Below are 18,613 nucleotides of genomic sequence, written 5' to 3'. Positions count from 1 at the left end.
GCGCCGGGTGTTTTACATTTGACCCACATCACTGCTGGCCGTTTGAAATGACATGATATATCTGTTCCCTGTCTGCTTCTCTTTACATTGATTAAAGCCAGGTACACCGGCGCCGGGAGGACTTTCCCACAGCTGAGTGCCTCAGTCGAGGCTCTGATGTAACTGTTACAAAAAGATTTTTGTTACAGAAAGGATTTGTGTTTTTTTTTCTTGATTGTGCAGGGTGAAGACTGCACAGGTTCTGGCATGATCAAAAGAATTCAGTTGTTTGTAGGTGAAGCGGGGCTTTGAGGTCATCAAATCCACTTTTGCTGGAAAATACAAAACTCAGAACTGCAGTCAGGTTCTGAAACAAGATTAACATGCACGGCGTCACTGATTTGGGCCTTTTATTAAAAAAAAATCACAGCTCAAAACTCATGTATTCCTTTAGATTTTATAGTTTATACTGGAGCACTTTCTTGTTTTCTGGAGATTTCTGCCTAGTGAGTCCCGCAAAATGACAACTTTTTTTCCTTTTCTTAGTATCATTGTGAAGCACCGTGTTCAGCTGTGGGTTGCTGCGACAGAACACAACTGCGTGTTGCACGTACGGACACCGTAGAAGAGCTACATGGTGGTATTGCATAGTTTCCCAATTTGGAATCAGTAAAGTACATCTATTCTATAAGTACATCTATTCTATAAGGCGATCCTCAACCTGGTCAGTACATAGACGGACCCCATCTCCCGGGAGCTGAACTGACCTCGGACCAGTCGCCCGTCTTCCATTGTGGACAGAGGAATTCGTTGCAGGACTGGACGGTCAGCTTGTCCCTTTGGCTGCATTTGCTGTCGTCGCCGCCGGACTCGGCTGCCTTACGGCACACTGCCCCTCGACGGCGGGTTCCCCCACCGCAGCTCTTGGTGCACTGTCGGCGCAAAAAAACAGGGCTGAATGTGAGGAAAACCGCCACAAGCGTGCGAAAAAAAAAAAAAAAAAAAAAAAAAAGCCGCCGCACCAACCTCCGACCAGGGCGAGTAGTCCCAGCCGCCCGGGTTGCAGTCTCCGTGGCAGGCTTCCTTGTTGTCGGGTTTGTGCTGCCCGCTGCAGTAGCGGTCGTCCACCTTCTGGGTCTTTCCGTCGGCGCGGCTGATCTTGGCGCAGTATATCTCCAGGGTCCGGTATCCCAGGCCGCACTGGGCCGTGCACTCGCTCTTGCGGGCCACGTGCCACCTGCACGCAACAGGGCCATGCACGAGTCAGGTGAGGTCGAGTCAAGAGCCAAGGCTGAGAGATGATCCGTTCACGCTCGTGTCCTTGTGGCGCAACAAACCTGAGTTCACATTCGGTGTTGCAGGGCTCGGTGATGACGGCGGGACGAGTTGTGCCGTGACACCTCTGGTCTGAGACCACCACCCTGTCCGACTCCCGGCTGCACAGAATCTTGCGTTTGCGCTCACCTGCGAAGACACGTGGACGTGGTTTCGGTCCGTTAACGGTGATGAACAGACTGCAGTTGGGACGTGAGACTGGGAAATGAATTCCCGCAACAATGTACATATGACAAGAGACAACACTCACAGGCACACAGCGAAGACTTAGGGGAACAGAGTCTGTGTGTATGTACGGGTATTTCTTTGAAGATATTTTAGGGAAGGTATTTTATGCCTTTATACAGCAGAAAGCAGCCACAGAAGAGGTTCTCCATCATCTGCAGCTCACCGTTCACGCCTGCTGAGTTCAGTCTGCAAACCCGTTTCTGTCCAACATTTTGCTGATTAGCTTTGATTCCAAGAAGACAAATAAACACCTGGAACCAGGGTGCAAATGATGGAAGGAAGGAGTTTTTCAATTTTGCCGCATTCTTCTTCGAATTCATTGTGACAGTTTCGGGGGTCGCACACGTCATCATCATCATCATCATCATCATCATCATCAGGTCACCATTGGCGTAGCAGGAGCGCCGCCTCTCTGCTCTTCTTGTTTTGATTTTTTCAGCACCGGTGGCAGCGGCGAAGCCAGAACCACATGTAGGAAATAGGTTCTCTGTCAGGGGTCTCGTACTTTGCTGTCCGGCAGCACGACTTTCCTCACAGAGCTTTTGTATAAATCAGAGTATGAAAAGAACGCCACCGAGCGCATTACACGTTAGCTTATGATCCTGCCGCGTAAACCCACCGGTTTCTCTTTGGAATTTACTGCTGGCAGCTCAGGCACAGCAGCGTCAGAGGGTGGTTGAATTTCTCAGAAAGCACGTTTGAGTCATAACACAGAGCAGCTTTTGGAGTTTACCTGCCATCCTCCTCTGCACAACCTCAACATCTACCAGAAAAAAAGCCCTGACAGGGAAGCTGATCCATCTTCCCACAGATAGTAAGTTTCACACAGTACTGCGAGACTTTGTTTCCACAGACTCCTCCCTCGCGCCTCCCACTCACCTTGGCACAGGCGGCTGCACTCCTGCCAGGGCCCATAGGCGTCCCAGAAGAACTGCTGAGGTTTGTCTTCTATGGGAATGTTGAAGGAGTACCTGACATCTGGGTTGAACAGATTCCCCACAGAAAGCACCTGCATGGACACGACTTGGGTCAGAATCTTCCTGTGTTAAAGTTTCAGTGCCGCCGCTGCAGCTTCTGCCACCGACTTGTTTTGCAAAGGGGGAGAAACAACAGAAAGCAAAGCAAGAGAAGAAAAAAAAACTACCTGGACAATTATCTCCTCCTCGATGCGGTCGGTACAGTTGATCCTCTCGATGACATGGTCTGAGCCGCTGTACTCGATGACGGCGCTCCCCACTTTGATTTCCCTTTTAAACATGCTCACCACAAACTCTCCGTTAAGCAGGAACTCTCCACGGCTGTTGGATACGGCTGCAGGGGTGGGGGGAGGGGGTCGGAGAGGGAGACCAAAACAAGAGTAACTTGCACACAGAGCCTTGACGTGGAGCACTGAAGCTGCACACAAACACACACAAGACACACACTCGCACCAATAAAAATGTGGGCATCCGTCACAGTAGGTTTGCACGTAGGAGGAAGCCTCACTCTGCTGAACTCCTTCACCTGAACGCCATTATGGGTCAAACTTTCTGCCTTGTACTTTCTTTTGACTTTATATTCCATACCCCCCAATCCCATCTCGTCTCTATTGAATAAATAATGCCTCCAGTTTGGGCACCCCGTCGTCCAAACACGCACAACTGCAGTGGAGGGGGACGCCGGGAGATGAATGTTAGAAGAGGAACCCTGGCACGCCGGGCCGAGGGTTTCCGGGATGCTTTTTGATTCATCGCACGCCTCCATCTGGACCAGAGGCCGTAGAAAGAGTCTGGACGGTGGGAGGAACCTCTGGCTCGTCACATCTGAGTCCGTTCCACTCACGACAAGGCTCCCGACTGGTGCGAGGGCCCAGTGTTCCCACTGGATTTATGGCTATTTTTAGTGATAACCATGAAAAAGATTTTTTTGTGTGTCTCTTTTTGAAAATTTTTGTTTTGAAGAACTTACATGGTCAAGAAAGCAACAAACTGTTTGCAGCGAACTCTTGCTAAAGAGTTTATTTGTCTCTTAATAGAAATAGTATAGAAAGTTCAGCATCCACGCTAACCTCCAGCAACTATCTAGACTGGCAGTCACTTCCTGTCTGTCTTTTTAGGCCCCAGATTTCAGAATTTAAATCTCAGCTGCCCTGGATGGTTAAAAGAAAGAAAAAAAAAACCCTCCTACGCGCACAAACGCGCTCGCAGCAACGGCAGCGAGATGCAGACATATACTTCCTGACCTCAATGGAATGAGAGCCGGAGGGCTGAGATCATGCCAGTGCAGCGGCACATCTGCAAAGAACGCTCCAGAGTGAAGACGACGGCGCAGAATGATAAAGCTCAGGGACCCACAGGAAAAGGGGGGAAAAAAAGTATACACCTGCACACCATTACAAGCACGCACACGAGACACAAAGCACAATGAAGCAGTGACCTCGCTGGAATGGAGCCTACAGGCCCGGGTTCCTCCTTTGTTTACATGCGTGCTATATGCCAACGCCTCAGACAGGCAGAGACAAAAACAGCCCCGACCGTTCGTTACACAACGACACCACTGGGGCGTGAGAGCGGATCTGCAGGCGTCTCACCGAGGTAGTTGTCGTCCTCCGGTTTCCCTGAGTAGCTGTGTTGACGCACATCTATGTTGGTGGCGCCGCTGGGGATCCGCACCACTTCGTTGTAGCCTGCAACGGCGGCAGTGTGAGTTAGTGACGGACGGACGGACGGCTGCGGACGGACGGCTGCGGAGGCTCGGCTCTCCTCCGCTCCGCTCGTAAACTGCAGCTCACCGTAGCGGACGATGTTGAAAGTTCCTGCCACGGTTTTGCAGGACGAGTTGTCGCCTCCGCACACGCCGCACTTGTCCCGCCGCGCTTTGGAGTTGAGCACGTGGTCGCAGCCGGCTTGCTGCAGGGACGAGTGCGAGTAGAAAGAGAGGAAAAGGATCAAAATAAATAATTCACTACAGAAAATATGAGTGACGCAGCCAGGAGAAGATTTTCATTTTTGGTTTTGGTTCCCCAACTTGGTGATGAATTCAGCTGCGATCTTTGAATGTCCTGAAAAAGCTCTGTCTGCAAAGTTGCAGATTGTTTTTTCAGACCTTAGAATTCATCTGCATCCACCATCAAATTTGTTTTTTGGCACAATTGAAAAAAACTCAAAAAATACAACAACTAACAACAGAGTCACAATTCCACCTATGCATTCAAATGAATAAAACTGTGCGTTTTCCTTGTTATTTGCAAGTCAAAAGGCTCCTTGAGTCGAACCTAGAAATGTAAACTTCAACACACAGATTTCTTTTATTCGCCAGCTAGCAGGTTTAAAACATTTCCTCCGGAAAACCACAGAAGTGATGCCGGCCTGCTTCTAATTGCACTTTTTTAAAGGAACCTCAGACAGCTTTTTCTTCTCCTTCTTCTTCTTCTTACAAAAGGGATGGAAAAAAAAAAAGAAGCCAAAGCTCACAATTCAAATCACAATTCACTTGACGTGTCCAGGAAGAGAAGGCAGCGCTGCTCACCGCAGCCTAACACAAACACTGTGCGGTTTGTGGTGCACACACACACACACACACACACACACACACACACACACACACACACACACACACACACACACACACACACACACACACACACACACACACACACACACAGCAGCCCACCACCTCTTAACAGCCATATTTACGGACATGCGCGGTGTGTTAGTAATCAAAGCTGAACGCAGCCGTTAAACTACTGTTTTTTTCTTCTTCCACTTCTTCCCCTCTGAGACAATGTTAGTTGTTCGACGGCGCCACCGCCAGTCCCGCCGCCACAGCGTGCTGCTCACCCTGCACAGGCCCTGCACGCAGATGTCGTTGGTGTCGGGTCCGCACGGCGTGCCGTCGATGACCCGGTCCCTGAGTTGATAGTAAGCCGTGCTGCCTGCCACTCTGCAGAACAGCTTGCATCTGTCCTTCATCAGGACTGACGGAGGAGGAGGAGGTGGAGGAGGGGGGAAGAGAGGGGGAAAGGCAGGGAGGAGAGGGGTTGAGGCAAACAGATGTCAACCTTGCGCTGTGTCTGTGGAGGAGGAGGCGGCGGCTAACGAGGTACAGGGTGGCGGCGCTTACTTCCGCTGTACTTGGGCACCCAGCGAACGTTGGGAGGTAGACCGTTGATGTTGAAGTGGCGGCCGTCGAAGGCGGCGCACTGCTCCTCCCTGAAGTCCTTCTTCTGCTTGGAGCAGGGCTCGGAGTTGCAGGAGCGAAACTTCATCCGACGACCCACGCAGTACATTCCTCCGCTCCTCGGCCTGGAGAGGAAAATCCCACACGTTTAGCAGAGAGGCAACGTGGAGAAATGGAGATAATGTATGCTCGAGCCGTAAGGGAATGCTTCTGCAGGGAGTGGTGGGCGTTATCAATCCACACTTCAACACCAATGTTGGTATTGGTATTGATCAATATCGATGTCATGAGATTCGTAGTTTGCATCTATTTATTGAGTTTGGAAATATCGATTATTGCATTTTAACAGAAAAAGGGTTGTTTAGCAAATTTGAGGAAACTTTCATTGAAAAGCATCGGTATCAGTGTTTTGGTATCTGCGATGCCAACACTCGTATTTACTCGTTACCGGACCGATACCAATCTACGCTACCAAAGGTCAGCTATCGAAATTGGATCAATGCAACACTGACCCTGGGACTCTGAGAGAGAGCGAGAGAGATAGAGAGAGGGGGGGGGGGGGGGGGGAGGGAGAGAGTGAGAGAGGGAGGGCGAGAGAGAGGGAGAGAGAGAAAGAGGGAGAGAGAGAGGGAGAGAGAGAGAGCGAGGGAGAGAGAGAGAGAGAGAGAGAGAGAGAGAGGGAGAAAGAGAGAGAGAGGGAGAGAGAGAGAGAGAGGGAGAGAGAGAGAGAGGGAGAGAGAGAGAGAGAGGGAGGGCGAGAGAGAGAGAGAGAGAGAGCGGCTTGCTCACACAGGTCGGTTGCACTCGCGTGCGGCGATCTTGATGCCTCCGCCGCACGTCCGCGAGCAGGTGCCGAAGGGGCTCCAGACTCCCCAGGCGCCCTCCACCGGCGCGGCGTCGTGCTCTTTGGCGATGCACAGGCCGTGCTTGCAGTGCTGTCGCGGAGGAGAGAGAGAGAGAGAGAGAGAGATAGAGAGGGAGAGAGAGAGAGAGCATGAAACTGTATCCGCCGACCTGGCAACACATCTATCTGCTCTCTCGTGCTTTGACGCTAATCTGGGAAAAATTATACAGTGAAGCGAGCGGAGAGGAGGGGAAATCAAAGAGAGGCCTGGCTGGACGGACGACTCCAAGACGTCACGCAAGAGTCAATAAATACATCACAGCTCATTACAGGACGATCTGATGCTGCTCCGTAAACACGGCTGGAACAAAGATGAAAAGATTCCGCGTGTCATTCACTCATTTCTTTTTGATTTTTTTTGGTCTTCCTGTTGTTGCCTTCAAGGGCAAGAAGTCAGGCCGTTACAGTAAAAAAAAAAAAGACGTCAAGTTCACGCAGCCGTCTCTCATGGAAGCCCGTCACACAGATTGCAAACAGCCTTTTGGGGGGGAAAAAACAACTTGGAAAAAAAACAAATAGTTTCCATTGTTATTTTGCACTTTTGCACCGCATTAAGACACCTGGGATTCATTTTATGGCCCCGACTCTCAGCCGTGAGATCAAAACAGGGAAATGCAGAGGGGACTGCGGTATCACAACACGGGAACATGTGGGTTTGAATTGTGAATGTAACGGCTGAAAATGTGGACATGCAACAAACATGACTTTCTGCAATTTGACTGTTTAACTCCAGCTTTCATGAAAGGTCCTTCACTTTCTTACACTGTGTGACATGAATGCTTCCACATCCATCTTGACAACTTTCAACATAAAACGTTTTCAGTTGGTCTGAGGGATTGAAGGGCGAGTCATTCACTGGTAACTCAACATCTCTCTCCACTCCTACCTTTCCCGGGGAGCAGTCGGTGCCGTCGGCCCAGGGCATGTGCTGGGTTCTGCAGCCCCGCTGGGCCCCTTCGGGACTGGTGCACCACAGCCTCCGACACTGGGTCTGACGGACACACAGGGAGGCACAAGCACAAGGTTAACGCCGCGGTTCCACAAACGTCAGAAGGCAGCAACAACAAGAGTATTTACAGCGGTTCAGAAATAAGGGACACTGTTACTGCAAATATTTTTTTTTATCTGCCTTTTCTACAGAGTTACAGGATACTGTGTGACTGCATGACAGATAGACACTTTTGAATTAGTACTTTAAATTTCTTCTTTCATTTGCGTGTATAAAAGTAATAAGTGGAGGAAATATTCTGCAGCGAGTCATCAAAGTGTCACACGCTCTTCTGCTATAGCGACTAACTATGTTCTTCTTTTCTTTTTTTTTTATCATTATTAGAAGCCGGAGCCACAACACTCTCGCAATCACATCAGGACAGTTTGGAGTCGCACACAGTCGACTGAACTCACCATATAAGGGCACACCTGCGTTCCCGGCCCAAATATCAATTCACACTGTTTATTGACATTGTATATCCGTCCGGGCAGCTGCTGTGAGAGACTGTACGGCCTAGAAACGGGCTCGTCAAGCAAGCACTCACCATATCCTGTGCTATTAAGAAATAAAAATAAAATGACTTAAAGAAAAAAAGGAGAGAGGGAAAAAAAAACAAGAGACACAAACAGACAGAAAACACTCTCAGTACAGCCAAAGAGGTCATTTCTTTTCTGTACAGTTTATAGAACCTCTACTGTACACATACACATACACACACACACACACACACACGAGCACGCACACACACACACACACACACACATTCAAACAAACGTATACACACACATACACACATACACACACGCGCTGCTCAGAGAATTCACAGATTTATGTTTGTATTTAATCGGATTAGCTGCTGCTCGGGGCTACGGGGGAGAACTTTGGACGTGGAGCTGCGTAGAAAATCTGATTTATGCCCCACAGACGCCTATTTTTGCCTGTTGTGACGAAACAATGTCGTGATACGGCGCCAATAAATCCCGCTGCACAAGCGCACTTGCGTGTTCGGCAGCGGGGAGGCAGAGGAATCTCGTTTTCCACGGACACGGAGTGATAAATTTACAGTGAAAAACAAATCCTCGGCAGCGGAACGATTCGGGGGCGGAGGCAAGAGAGCGGCAGGGAAAAAAAGAAAGAGGAGGACATACTCGAGGAACTCTGTGATGTACTTCCTGCTACACTTGGACCACATCCAAGGGTTTGTGTAGTAGTTGAGCGTGGGAGCCATCACGTGCTGCTGCACTTTGACGCCGTCCTCCTTGCACTTGTTGCTGTCATCGTGAGGCATGTTGAACCTGGCAAAGACCAAAAGGGTCAGAGGGCAGGGTCAGAGGTGCGTCTGGATGTTACAAATTTAAACAATACATCCCCGTTTGCAATTCGCCACCCGAACTTGAATAAGTGAGCCGGCCAATCAGAAGAAGCCTCTTCCTCTGACCTGAATCAGGGAAGCTGCCAAGCTGCTGTCTCTGTCTCTCTCGCCAACTCTTCCTTTTTTGGCTGCTGGTTCTTTGACTTCAGCAGCTTTGCACAGCCTCAGAAATAAGCCAATGACCAAACAGCCCCAACTAGCGCCGAGGGCCAATTCAAAGCGAGTGAAAGCTGCAGTGCAGCAGCTGAGGGACAGTCAGTTTTCTTTGAAGGATACATCATTAAGCCCAGAGATTATCATCTTAGTTTCATGCAGCTGTTTGAGGGTGGGGGCGGGGTTACACCCTGGACAAGTCGTCATTGCAGGGTCACGTCCAGGCCGCCTGCACTCACACTGACACCTTCCAGACAACTGAAGAGTTTCAAGTTAGACAAATGAGTGTGTGTTTGGAGTGTGGGAGGAGGCTGGAGCACCTGCAGACACGAGACAACTTGCACAGGAAGCACGAGCATTGGACTCGAACCTGCAACCTTCTCGCTTCGAGGAGACAAGTGCTGACCACATGCTGCTGGGCTAAAACATCCATCTCTGGCATTTAGACCTGATGTCACGTTTCGCACAGTTGCTTTGCAGGAAGAAGGTCCCGGGTTCGATCCCCAGGGTTCGATCCCTGGGGCCTGAGGCCTTACTGCGTGCAGCTCTCTGTGTCTCCGAGGGTTCCCTCCAGGTTCTCTCCGGGTTCTCCAGCTTCCTCCCACAGGAATGTACGGGAGGTGAACTGCAAACTCTAAACTGGCCGTAGGAGTGTGTGTGTGTGTGGATGGTTGTTTGTCTTTCAATGCGCCCCTGCGATAAACTGTCCACTTGTCCAGGGTGTAATCCCGCCTTCGCCCACCAAGAACCCTGGGATTGACTCTGAGACAGCTTTGCTCCAGCAACACTCGCAACCCTGAGTGCAGGAGAAGCAGCGATAGAGAAGCAACCAAAAAAATCCAGTCCTGTTATCTGATTCATATTCTCAGGATCACAGAAGCTTTTTGTTATCCTTCGCACAGCGTCATTGAGATAGTGGCCCAATAAAAGACATCTCCACTATTTTTTGCCCTTCACTTAGTTTTAACCCGTCGCCCTTCAAAAAGCTGAAAACCTCTTCTGAAACACACATTGAAACCAACCCAGAAACTGAGGCTCTGCCGGCGTCTAAAAACACAGCAGAATCCAATAAAAACCTGCACCAGGTGACCCGGATGTGATGTCGGGAGAAGCAGGCGTGGCTTACACGTGGCCCAGCTCGTGGGCGATGGTGAAGGCGGTGCTCAGTCCGTTGTCTTCACTGATGCTGCAGCTCCTGTACGGGTCGCACACCGTCCCCAACTCGGCCAGGCCTGGAGCGACAACACAAGTGTGGGTAGATCACAGCTCGAAGACCTCGGCCGTCGGAACATCCGCAGAAGCCAAAGGACACTTACCTAAGGTGTCGCACTTATCCCTCGCTCTGCAGATGTCCTGCCTGTGGTGGCGAGACGGAGAACCAATCAGCGGAGCCGCTCACAAGCCAATTTTTTTTTTTTTTTTTAACTATTCAGGCTAATTTTCTTCAGTCGCACTCATCAGACATCTGGAGCTCTTTATTATCCTTTGATGAACTATATCAGCAAACTGCTGCAACCTCATTGTTAGTTCTGCTGTGGTTTGAGGGCCGGGCGAGTGCGATGACGGTGGCGGTGGAGCACGCACCTGGTGATGAGGATGGCGGTGTCGTGGTGCGAGTGGTGGCTGTCGTCCAGGATGTTCTGGCTCTGCTGCCAGATGCAAAAGTTCTTCAAAGTGGTCTGGGCGTTGAAGGAAATGACCGGACCGTCCTGAGGGACGCAGGCCGAGAAAGAGAGAGAGTGAGAGAGAGAGAGAGAGAGGGAGAGAGGGTGAGAGAGGGTGGAGGGGTTGAGATTCCGGACATGAACTCAAGGCGTGCAGGAAGTGATGCCGAGGCCAGCGTGGAGGTCTCACCAGCTCGTTGTTAATGATGACCAGTTTCACAACCACAATGTTGATCAGGTTGCCGATGCTGGGGTCCTTGTAGATGGAAGACACCTGCGTGAAGAAGGCGAGACGTGAACTGCCGGCAAAACCGTGAGGTTTTTTTTTTGCCCCAAAAACATCCACCGTAGCCCCTCTGTTGGTTCCTGCGAGTATGTCACGCTCTGTTACCACGTATTTAGTCGACGGTGCAACGGACCTGATGGTGGACGCCTCACTGTGCCCGACACCAGAATATAGGTCACCTGGCTTCCCTCAGCCCTCCCAGCCAGAGGGCCGTCGGCCCTCCAGGCGCCTGCAGAAGGTTGTATTTGAAGGGGCGGCTGGCGGTGGAGTGTGCTCACTATGTGACATACCTGAGCTTATTTTTAACATTCATCAAAGCTGTCAGGCGGGCTCCGCCCCCACCCTCCCACCCCTGACCGTTTGAACGTGTTGTTTACCTCTGCCCCCGCCTGCCCTCACCCCCTCACCCATCACAGGCCGGCCCGCTGACTCACAGCTGCGCAGGTACAAGCCTTTGGTGCAGCAGCCTGCACGCTGCTGCTGCTGCTTCAACGATATTTTGGATACCTCACTTGTAAAAATGACTGCACACCCACACTGAGGGTAAAGTGTTTTTCACCTCTAGAATTCAGTCGAGGTTCTGAGGTTTCCTCTCTGCATTGGTTCCGGCTGTTTGAGGGTTTTTTCACGCAATTATTGAATTCATGAATGAAAACACACAAATCTTTTCTTTCTGCATAGCATTGACTTTGACCTTTTCCTGGTTGTTTGCCAACTTCCCTGCAGGAGTTGTTTCTCCCGAAACGTGCAGCCCTGACTGACCTCTTTGTCTAACACGCTCGCTGCTGTTCAAACAATGCACAAAAAAAGAAAAAGAAAAAAAGGCGGTCTGGGCGGCAAAGCGGCGCTTACTATGGACATCAAGGTGAGAATGTAGTGCTGTAGGTTGCTGCCGTGATGCTCCACCATTTTGCTGTCGGCCACCAGCATGACCTCCACAAAGCGCGGGTAGGAGAGGAAGCGCTTTGATCTCCTGTGAGGTCCCGAGTCGGCGCTGCTGTCATTTGATGGTCCAGCAGCGGCGCTGCGCTCTGATCTCAGCAAGCTCAGCGACTCCAGCTCGGCGCTCAGCGACTCCAGCTCGGCGAACACGCTGCTGCTGCCGCCGCCGGCGCCGCCGACCACAGGGGCGGCGCCAGGAGCGGCGGCCACCCCGACCGGCGCTCTTCTCTTGGCCTTGTGTCTCTTGTGTCTGTGTTTGTGTCCTGCAGAGGGGAAGGGATTAAAGAGGTTGAGTCTGGAGCAAACAACAGCGTGTTTGTGATCAGATCTTTTAAAAGACACAAACGTGCAGGAGCAGACGGAAGCGAACCGCCACGATTGGTTCCCGCCTCCTCAGTTTATTGCTGCTTGACGAGCGAAGTTGACAAACGCGCACGGCGGCAGGAATGCCTCCAATTTCTCTCCCTCCTCTCGTTGAAGAGAGAAGGGCAAAGAGTTCAGGCTAGGTAAACCTGGCACCGGGCCATTAAAAAGGAAAAAAAAAAACCAATCGGAGCACAGAGTGAGGTGAGCTGCGCTGCAAGACAAGCACGTCGACGACTGCACAGCGCTGAAGGGGAATAAAGTCTGATTCTAATCATGACATGGAAACAAAACGGTTGAGTGCCAGCTTCTTCTTTCTCCTTTTTTTAAAAAAAATTTGTCCTCACATGCAGATCCCCCCTGTCGGGACCACCAGCAACGCACACAGTGAGTCTCTCACGGTGGAGCTTCTGTCAGTGTCGTGATTTATTGTCTCCAATCAAGAAAAGGCCATGTTGTTGTTGTTGTTGTGGGTCTGCGCGGGGATAATTATTTTCTGAAATCAGCAGCTCTAAAGTGACTTTACGCCGAGACGAGCCGCGGCAACGCCACAGAGCCAAACATCTGCAAAACAATGTCTGGCAGACGGCAGCACTACGTCCACATCTGGGCCACGGCCTCGTTTGATGATTTGACAGTTTGGGGTATCAAACATTTGACATGCGCACGCTCGCGGCAGTGGGTCGAACCCCAGCGCTCCTTATCAAAGAGGCAGAGGAAGCGCGTGAGTCAACAGGAAGTCAGTGCAGTAAACTGAGATGGGACGAGACAAGGGTTCACTTCCAAATGGTTTTTTTTCTGTGCGGGGAGCCGCGAGGCTTCCTCTTCCACTGCAGGCTGCAGGCTGCGGTGCTGCGGTGCTGCGACGGGGGAGATATGGAAGCTCGGCCGGTGATGCTCAGTGCCCGACTTTGATATACTGATGGCCTTTCCAAGCCCAGCGTAACTGAGACGCTGCTGGCGGAATGTTTTGCATGTTTATGGGATATTTTTCCCAACCCAAATTTGGGGGGAAAAGGACCTGTAGAAAGCATTGCTAAAAGAGGAAAGAGGGCAAACGGACCAATCAGGTGTCTTCAAGTGGAACCCGTCGGCAGAATTTTTTTTGCTGTTATCACAACTGAAACCTCGTGCACGAGTTTTATTTTCATCTGGAAGGACACCTTGTTGTAAAAAGACCAATCAGACTTTAAAGACCCTGGACACGTCACGCGATCCAGTTACGCTGCAGTTGACCAGTAATAATTCACACCACTGTCAACTGGACACGTACAGTAGTGTCGCGTCCAGGACTCAACATTAACCCGGCGAGCGGCTAACGGGTCAACCGCATGTTCACCGTCTGAGTGGAAGTGTTGTGCGACGCCGACGTTAATCATCTACCCGGTCAGTCAGTGTGACAGCGACGAGTCGCTATTGTGCAACATCTTCCTGTCGCCCAGCTGTTACGTAACGCAGCGCTACACACAGACGATGGTGCCGGCGCCGCTGACGCCACCGGACCCGTCGACTCCCGGCACGGCGGCTCACCACCTGAAGCGTCGCAGGCCGAGCTCTCCTCCTCCTCCTCCTCCGTCGTGCGCTTCTTGGGCGCCGTCTTCCTGTAGACGATGTGAGGTTTTGTGTGTTCCTCCTCATAGTGCTCCCCCTGGTAGCTGTGCAGGGGCTCCACGAAATACTCCCCCTCTGGAGACCTGAAGGTGCCGAGCTAGGGGGGGGGGGGTAAGGAGAACACACTTGTTAGCTGACTCAGACGTCCCGCTTCTCAGTCTGACCTTATGTCCTTTTCTGCAGGGACAAGTTTAAACACATGCAGCTAATATTGCACACAAGCAGGGCCTTGGGGAATATATGCATTGATGTATATAATGTGTATATATATATTTTTTTGCAAATCAGTGAGTCTGCAAAAGGACTTTTTGGCAATATGGGATAAGTTTGCTGTGGCTCATTTACTTTATTTATCAAAACAGTAAAGACAAGACCTCTCAGGGGCCTCCAAAAAGGGGGAAAGGAGGAATTTGCATGCATATAAGAGCAGAACTAGGAGGTAATAGCCCTCAAACCTGCGATGCCAATCAGGATAACTGTGGGCCTTTCTGCTTTTGGGAACCATTGCCGTGTCGTTGATGTTGTTTGTTTTTTTTTTCCACATGGCACAATTTGTGTTACTTTCTGACTTGGAGGTCTTTGTTGCTCCAGTTTCGGTGCCTGCCAAGCCAAACATCTCAGCTGCACATGTTTGGCTCGGGCCATGAAGTGCACACCAGCGTTTAAGAAACAATCAGAACATCATCCCAAATATGAAAAAGAGGTTCTAACTCGCAGCTCCCGGTTGGACCGCGGTGCTGACTCAACAAAAGCACAACTAATGCAAGTTTCCCCCTGTGAGATGACAGGTGCAACATATCTGAGGGTTAAAAACAAGACAGAGCAGGGCTGACTCTCTGTTTTATATATATATTTTGAAATAAATGCTCCCTTTGGAGGCCTTAAATGCATTCAAATTTATGCTTCCATAAATGTTGGCTCAGCTCCCTGCAGGACGGAGCTGCTTGATTTACAGTTTGGGAAGGAAGGCAGCAGCCCCCTCCCCTTATCTGTCAAGGAACTGGTGTTTATGTAAAAGCTTAGAGTGCACTTTTCCTCCACTCCCCAAACTCCTGCCTCGGAAAGCCTGGGAGTGGGGGGAGGGGGGTCATTAGTGGTGACGTCGACAGGGGGGGTGTAGGGGGGGTACTAGTGCGTAAAGACGTCACCCACAGCCGGGTAGAGGAGAGAGAGAGAGAGAGAGAGAGAAGCATGGAGGCGCGTGGAGCAAAGGAATCAAAGCAGAAATCAGAAATTACAGGACAACAGGGATTATTCTGGAAATGTAAAATGAATGAGGTGTTCTTTGCTTGTTGTGAAAACATTTTAATTATCTGACTGGGTGTGTCAACACATATATGATAGGCTGCATAGAATACCTTGACATTTGAGTACGACATGCTTATTGGCTTATTGAGTTTGACATTTTGTTCTTTCAATTCCAAATGGTCGGCCCATAATGACGTTTGTTTGTTTGTTTGTTTTAAAAGTTTTAGGGCAGGGGTCACCAACGTGGTGCCTGTGGGCACCAGGTAGCCCCCCAAGAACCACATGAGTCGCCTGCAGGCCTGTTTGAAAATGTGCACAACTTGGTTGAGATGCGCCTACAATTCAATTTTATCCAAGCTTGTTAAGTCTTTGTTGATAATTGTTGAGAACTCATGAACTTGATCAGTGTCTTCACACAGATGAGTATCATTAATGATACAGGTTGAGGAGAGTCTAGCAAACTGGTGGTAGTCCTTCATATGACTCAGGACCCATGAAGTAGCTCTCAGGGCCAAAAAGGTTGGTGACTCCTGTCTTAGGGGGCTTTGTTAAGCAGCAGTGACTGCAGCCTACTAGTCCTGGTGGGAAAGTGGAGCACAACGTCGTAAAACAGCATCGCATGCACGACGAGTCCGACCAAACCGCGCGCCAAAGAGGCAGCAGAAGAAGAAGAAGAAGAAGAAGAAGAAGAAGAGAGAAAGAAAGACATCAACTCACCAGTCCGGAGCACAAACTGATGACCGCGGCATGTTCCCCCTGTGCATTAACGTGTCCCTTATAAAAGCAGTGCCTCAGCTCCGTGTCCTCCTCCTCCTCTGCTGCCTCCTCCACCACCTCCTCCTCCTCCTCCTCCTCCCCCTCACCACCACCACCACCACCGGCGGTGAAATCCGTTACGTTGTCCCCGCGTGGCACCCCGAGCACCGTCACCGTGTACAGGGGCGCGATAAATCCCGAGTCCAGCGAGAGGTTGAGGTGGAAGCTGCGTCCGAAGGCGGAGATCCTGTAGTGGATGTTGGCCGAGGCCCAGTGGTCCGTGGAGTTGCCGGCGCTGTCGCTCTGCTCCGCGGCGACGCTGCGCCGCTTCCTCTTGAAGTGCACGCTGGTCGGGAACTTGTCACCGGCTTCGTTCACCCGCACCGGCGTCACGATCTCGTACGCGTCGATCTCCGCTTGCGCTGTCAAGTTAAAAAAAAAAAAAGAAAAAAGAAGAAATAATAATAATACAAAAAAAAAAAAAAAAAAAAGTTAAGTAAAACATAAATAATAATGCAGGAGTCTAGTGTAGCTTTTTTTTTTTTTTTTTTTTTTTTTTTAATTGTAAACACAAACACCAAAGTGTGCCGAGTGTCAATAAAGACACACACAGCGATTCGGCTCTCTTGTAGCAATAACATTACCATCCAGAACAGAACAGAACAGAACAGAACAGCTTGTAAACTCCGCGAGCTCTCTGCTTCTCTCTCTCTCTCTCTCTCTCTCTCTCTCTCTCTCTCTCTCTCTTTTTTTTTTTTTTGTAGGCGCACCAAGAACTCATTCATTCTCCGCGTCCACCGCGCCACAAAAAGTAGCACCTCCGTCCGCGCGCCGGTGAACTTTACCTGCGCTGGAGTTGAGGAGCAGGGACCCCGTGGATGCGGCTACGCTCGACAAGTCAGGGAATAGCAGGAAGCCCAAGCCCCAGAAGAGCACATGCATGATTGTCCACGTTCGAGGAGGAGAGCCAGCACAGCCTGCGTTCCTGTAGTAATCCTGCGTTCCTCCGGCCACTCGGGTCCGCCCGCCGCATCCAACCAGGCTTCTTTTCTCTTCTCGTCTTTTTTTTACCCTCGGCTCTTGGGTAGACGCTCTCCGGCCGGCGAAATGCACTGCTGGGACTTGAGCGCTTTGGGGAGTCCCCGGCAAACATGCATACTGCAGACAGGCGGGCGGGCAGGCAGGCAGGCAGACAGGCAGGGGTGGGCTGCTCGGACTGCTCCACTGCTCCACTGCTATGGGCTCCGCTGCAAGCCTGTGCAGCAGCTTTCTCCCCTCAGCTAGTAGGGGGCGGGATCAGGCCGGTAAGGTAACTGCTGCTGCTGCTGCTGCTGCTGCTGCTTTCACCATAAAGCCACTCCCTTATTATACTAACAAGTGTGGGCGTTTTTGATGTCAACTTTTTAGTTGACTGATGTGACGTCATCGGGTCTGACGAGAGTTTAGGGTCAGGGGTCCAAGCAATTAAAAAAAAAAAAAAAAAAAAAAAAAAGGGTGGGGGGGTTGGGGGCATCATCTGATTTTAAAAAGTGGTAATTTTATAACTGGACGTTTATTTATGTATCCAGGCGGTAAAATCTCATGGAAAACGTTTTCAACAAAGGTGGTTTTAAACCAAACAACATGTTTGAAAAACAGGACTACAGACATAAAGTTTTTCTGGGTCTGTTTGACTTATGTATCCATAAGGTTAAGAGCCCGTAGAAAACATTTGGAGGAAAGGACAAACCAATCCAATCAGATTTGTTCTTACAGCCAGTTATGGCAAAGAGATTCATCCCAAGGCTTCCTAATGGTCCGAGGATGGGTGACAACTTGTGATACGCTACAGTCTTCCTAGTAACGTTAGTTTAAAAAAAAGAAAAGAAAAGAAAGAAGCCATTTCTTTTTTTCTAGGTTCCCTGGATGGGTTTGACTGGATTCACGTGGTAGGGTGGTAAGAGCCAATAGAAACCTTTTGGGGGGAACAGGAGGTAAAACTTGCATTGTGTGATTGGGTGACCCTTCTCTTTATCACATTCAAGCAGACCAATGACATTTGTTTTTACACCATGAGGCCACCTGTCATTGGCTCTATCGCGTTGTGTTTACTGAAACCAAAACTCCTTCCTAAGGGGGGACAAGCGTAAACATCCTTCTCTGCCAGAAAAGCTTTTAGTTCTGTTTTTGTTAGTTCTTGATGAAATAATCACCCGGTTAGGATTAATTGCTGCTGAAACTTTTACGCTACCGTCTCTTTAGCGGCAGACTTGCTCTCACTTTACTTCTTTTTCATCTTTTGCCTTGTTTTAGGCTTTTAAAGGGCAGTTGTTGGCAACTGCTCCCTGCGTTCGCCACAGCTTAAAGGAAGCTGATTGGAGAGTCACTGGCAGGGATGGATGTTGGCAATATGTCAGAACTTTTTGCGAGAAGAACTTTTTTTTTTTTTTTTTTTTTTTTTTTTACACAGATTGTAACCATTGCGTGTGTGTCGTTGCTTCACCAAGTTCCACACGAGGAGGGCGGTGGTGGTGGTGGTGGAGGTGGAGGTGGTGGGGAGGGGAAGCAGTTGAGGACAGTGCGCAGGACATTTTGATGACCACGACAGTGAGGTGGGGCCCATATAGGAAATGCCTGCCCCGAG

At 50.2% G+C, this 18,613-nt stretch overlaps 1 protein-coding gene across 3 annotated transcripts in view; it reads right to left on the bottom strand.

The window, feature by feature from the left end:
- Positions 1 to 17,337, bottom strand: part of adamts9 (ADAM metallopeptidase with thrombospondin type 1 motif, 9) — a 43,192-nt gene extending 25,855 nt beyond the window's left edge. Inside the window, exons 1-21 of one of the 3 annotated variants that reach the window (XM_076014134.1) lie at positions 16,836 to 17,337; positions 15,952 to 16,412; positions 13,906 to 14,083; positions 11,923 to 12,275; positions 10,975 to 11,058; positions 10,705 to 10,829; positions 10,437 to 10,477; positions 10,247 to 10,352; positions 8,744 to 8,890; positions 8,009 to 8,150; positions 7,491 to 7,595; positions 6,490 to 6,635; positions 5,644 to 5,825; positions 5,361 to 5,497; positions 4,313 to 4,430; positions 4,112 to 4,207; positions 2,687 to 2,853; positions 2,422 to 2,551; positions 1,317 to 1,443; positions 1,006 to 1,216; positions 747 to 911 (exon numbers count right to left, since the gene is read on the bottom strand). In XM_076014134.1, coding sequence (XP_075870249.1) covers positions 747 to 911; positions 1,006 to 1,216; positions 1,317 to 1,443; positions 2,422 to 2,551; positions 2,687 to 2,853; positions 4,112 to 4,207; positions 4,313 to 4,430; positions 5,361 to 5,497; positions 5,644 to 5,825; positions 6,490 to 6,635; positions 7,491 to 7,595; positions 8,009 to 8,150; positions 8,744 to 8,890; positions 10,247 to 10,352; positions 10,437 to 10,477; positions 10,705 to 10,829; positions 10,975 to 11,058; positions 11,923 to 12,275; positions 13,906 to 14,083; positions 15,952 to 16,412; positions 16,836 to 16,932 — 3,318 coding nt within the window. In that variant the 5' untranslated portion in view covers positions 16,933 to 17,337. The remainder of the gene's footprint in view (positions 1 to 746; positions 912 to 1,005; positions 1,217 to 1,316; positions 1,444 to 2,421; positions 2,552 to 2,686; positions 2,854 to 4,111; positions 4,208 to 4,312; positions 4,431 to 5,360; positions 5,498 to 5,643; positions 5,826 to 6,489; positions 6,636 to 7,490; positions 7,596 to 8,008; positions 8,151 to 8,743; positions 8,891 to 10,246; positions 10,353 to 10,436; positions 10,478 to 10,704; positions 10,830 to 10,974; positions 11,059 to 11,922; positions 12,276 to 13,905; positions 14,084 to 15,951; positions 16,413 to 16,835) is intronic. The other 2 variants (XM_076014135.1, XM_076014136.1) reach the window with 2 other exon arrangements.
- Positions 17,338 to 18,613: the final 1,276 nt, after the last annotated feature.

Source organism: Nelusetta ayraudi, unplaced genomic scaffold, assembly GCF_046127955.1.
Source record: "Nelusetta ayraudi isolate G7.1 ecotype Tasmania unplaced genomic scaffold, CSIRO-AGI_Nayr_v1 ptg000168l, whole genome shotgun sequence".
NCBI classification, from domain to species: domain Eukaryota; kingdom Metazoa; phylum Chordata; class Actinopteri; order Tetraodontiformes; family Monacanthidae; genus Nelusetta; species Nelusetta ayraudi.
The sequence above is the reverse complement of the archived record's forward strand: the minus strand, read 5'-3'. Positions and strand labels throughout refer to the sequence as shown.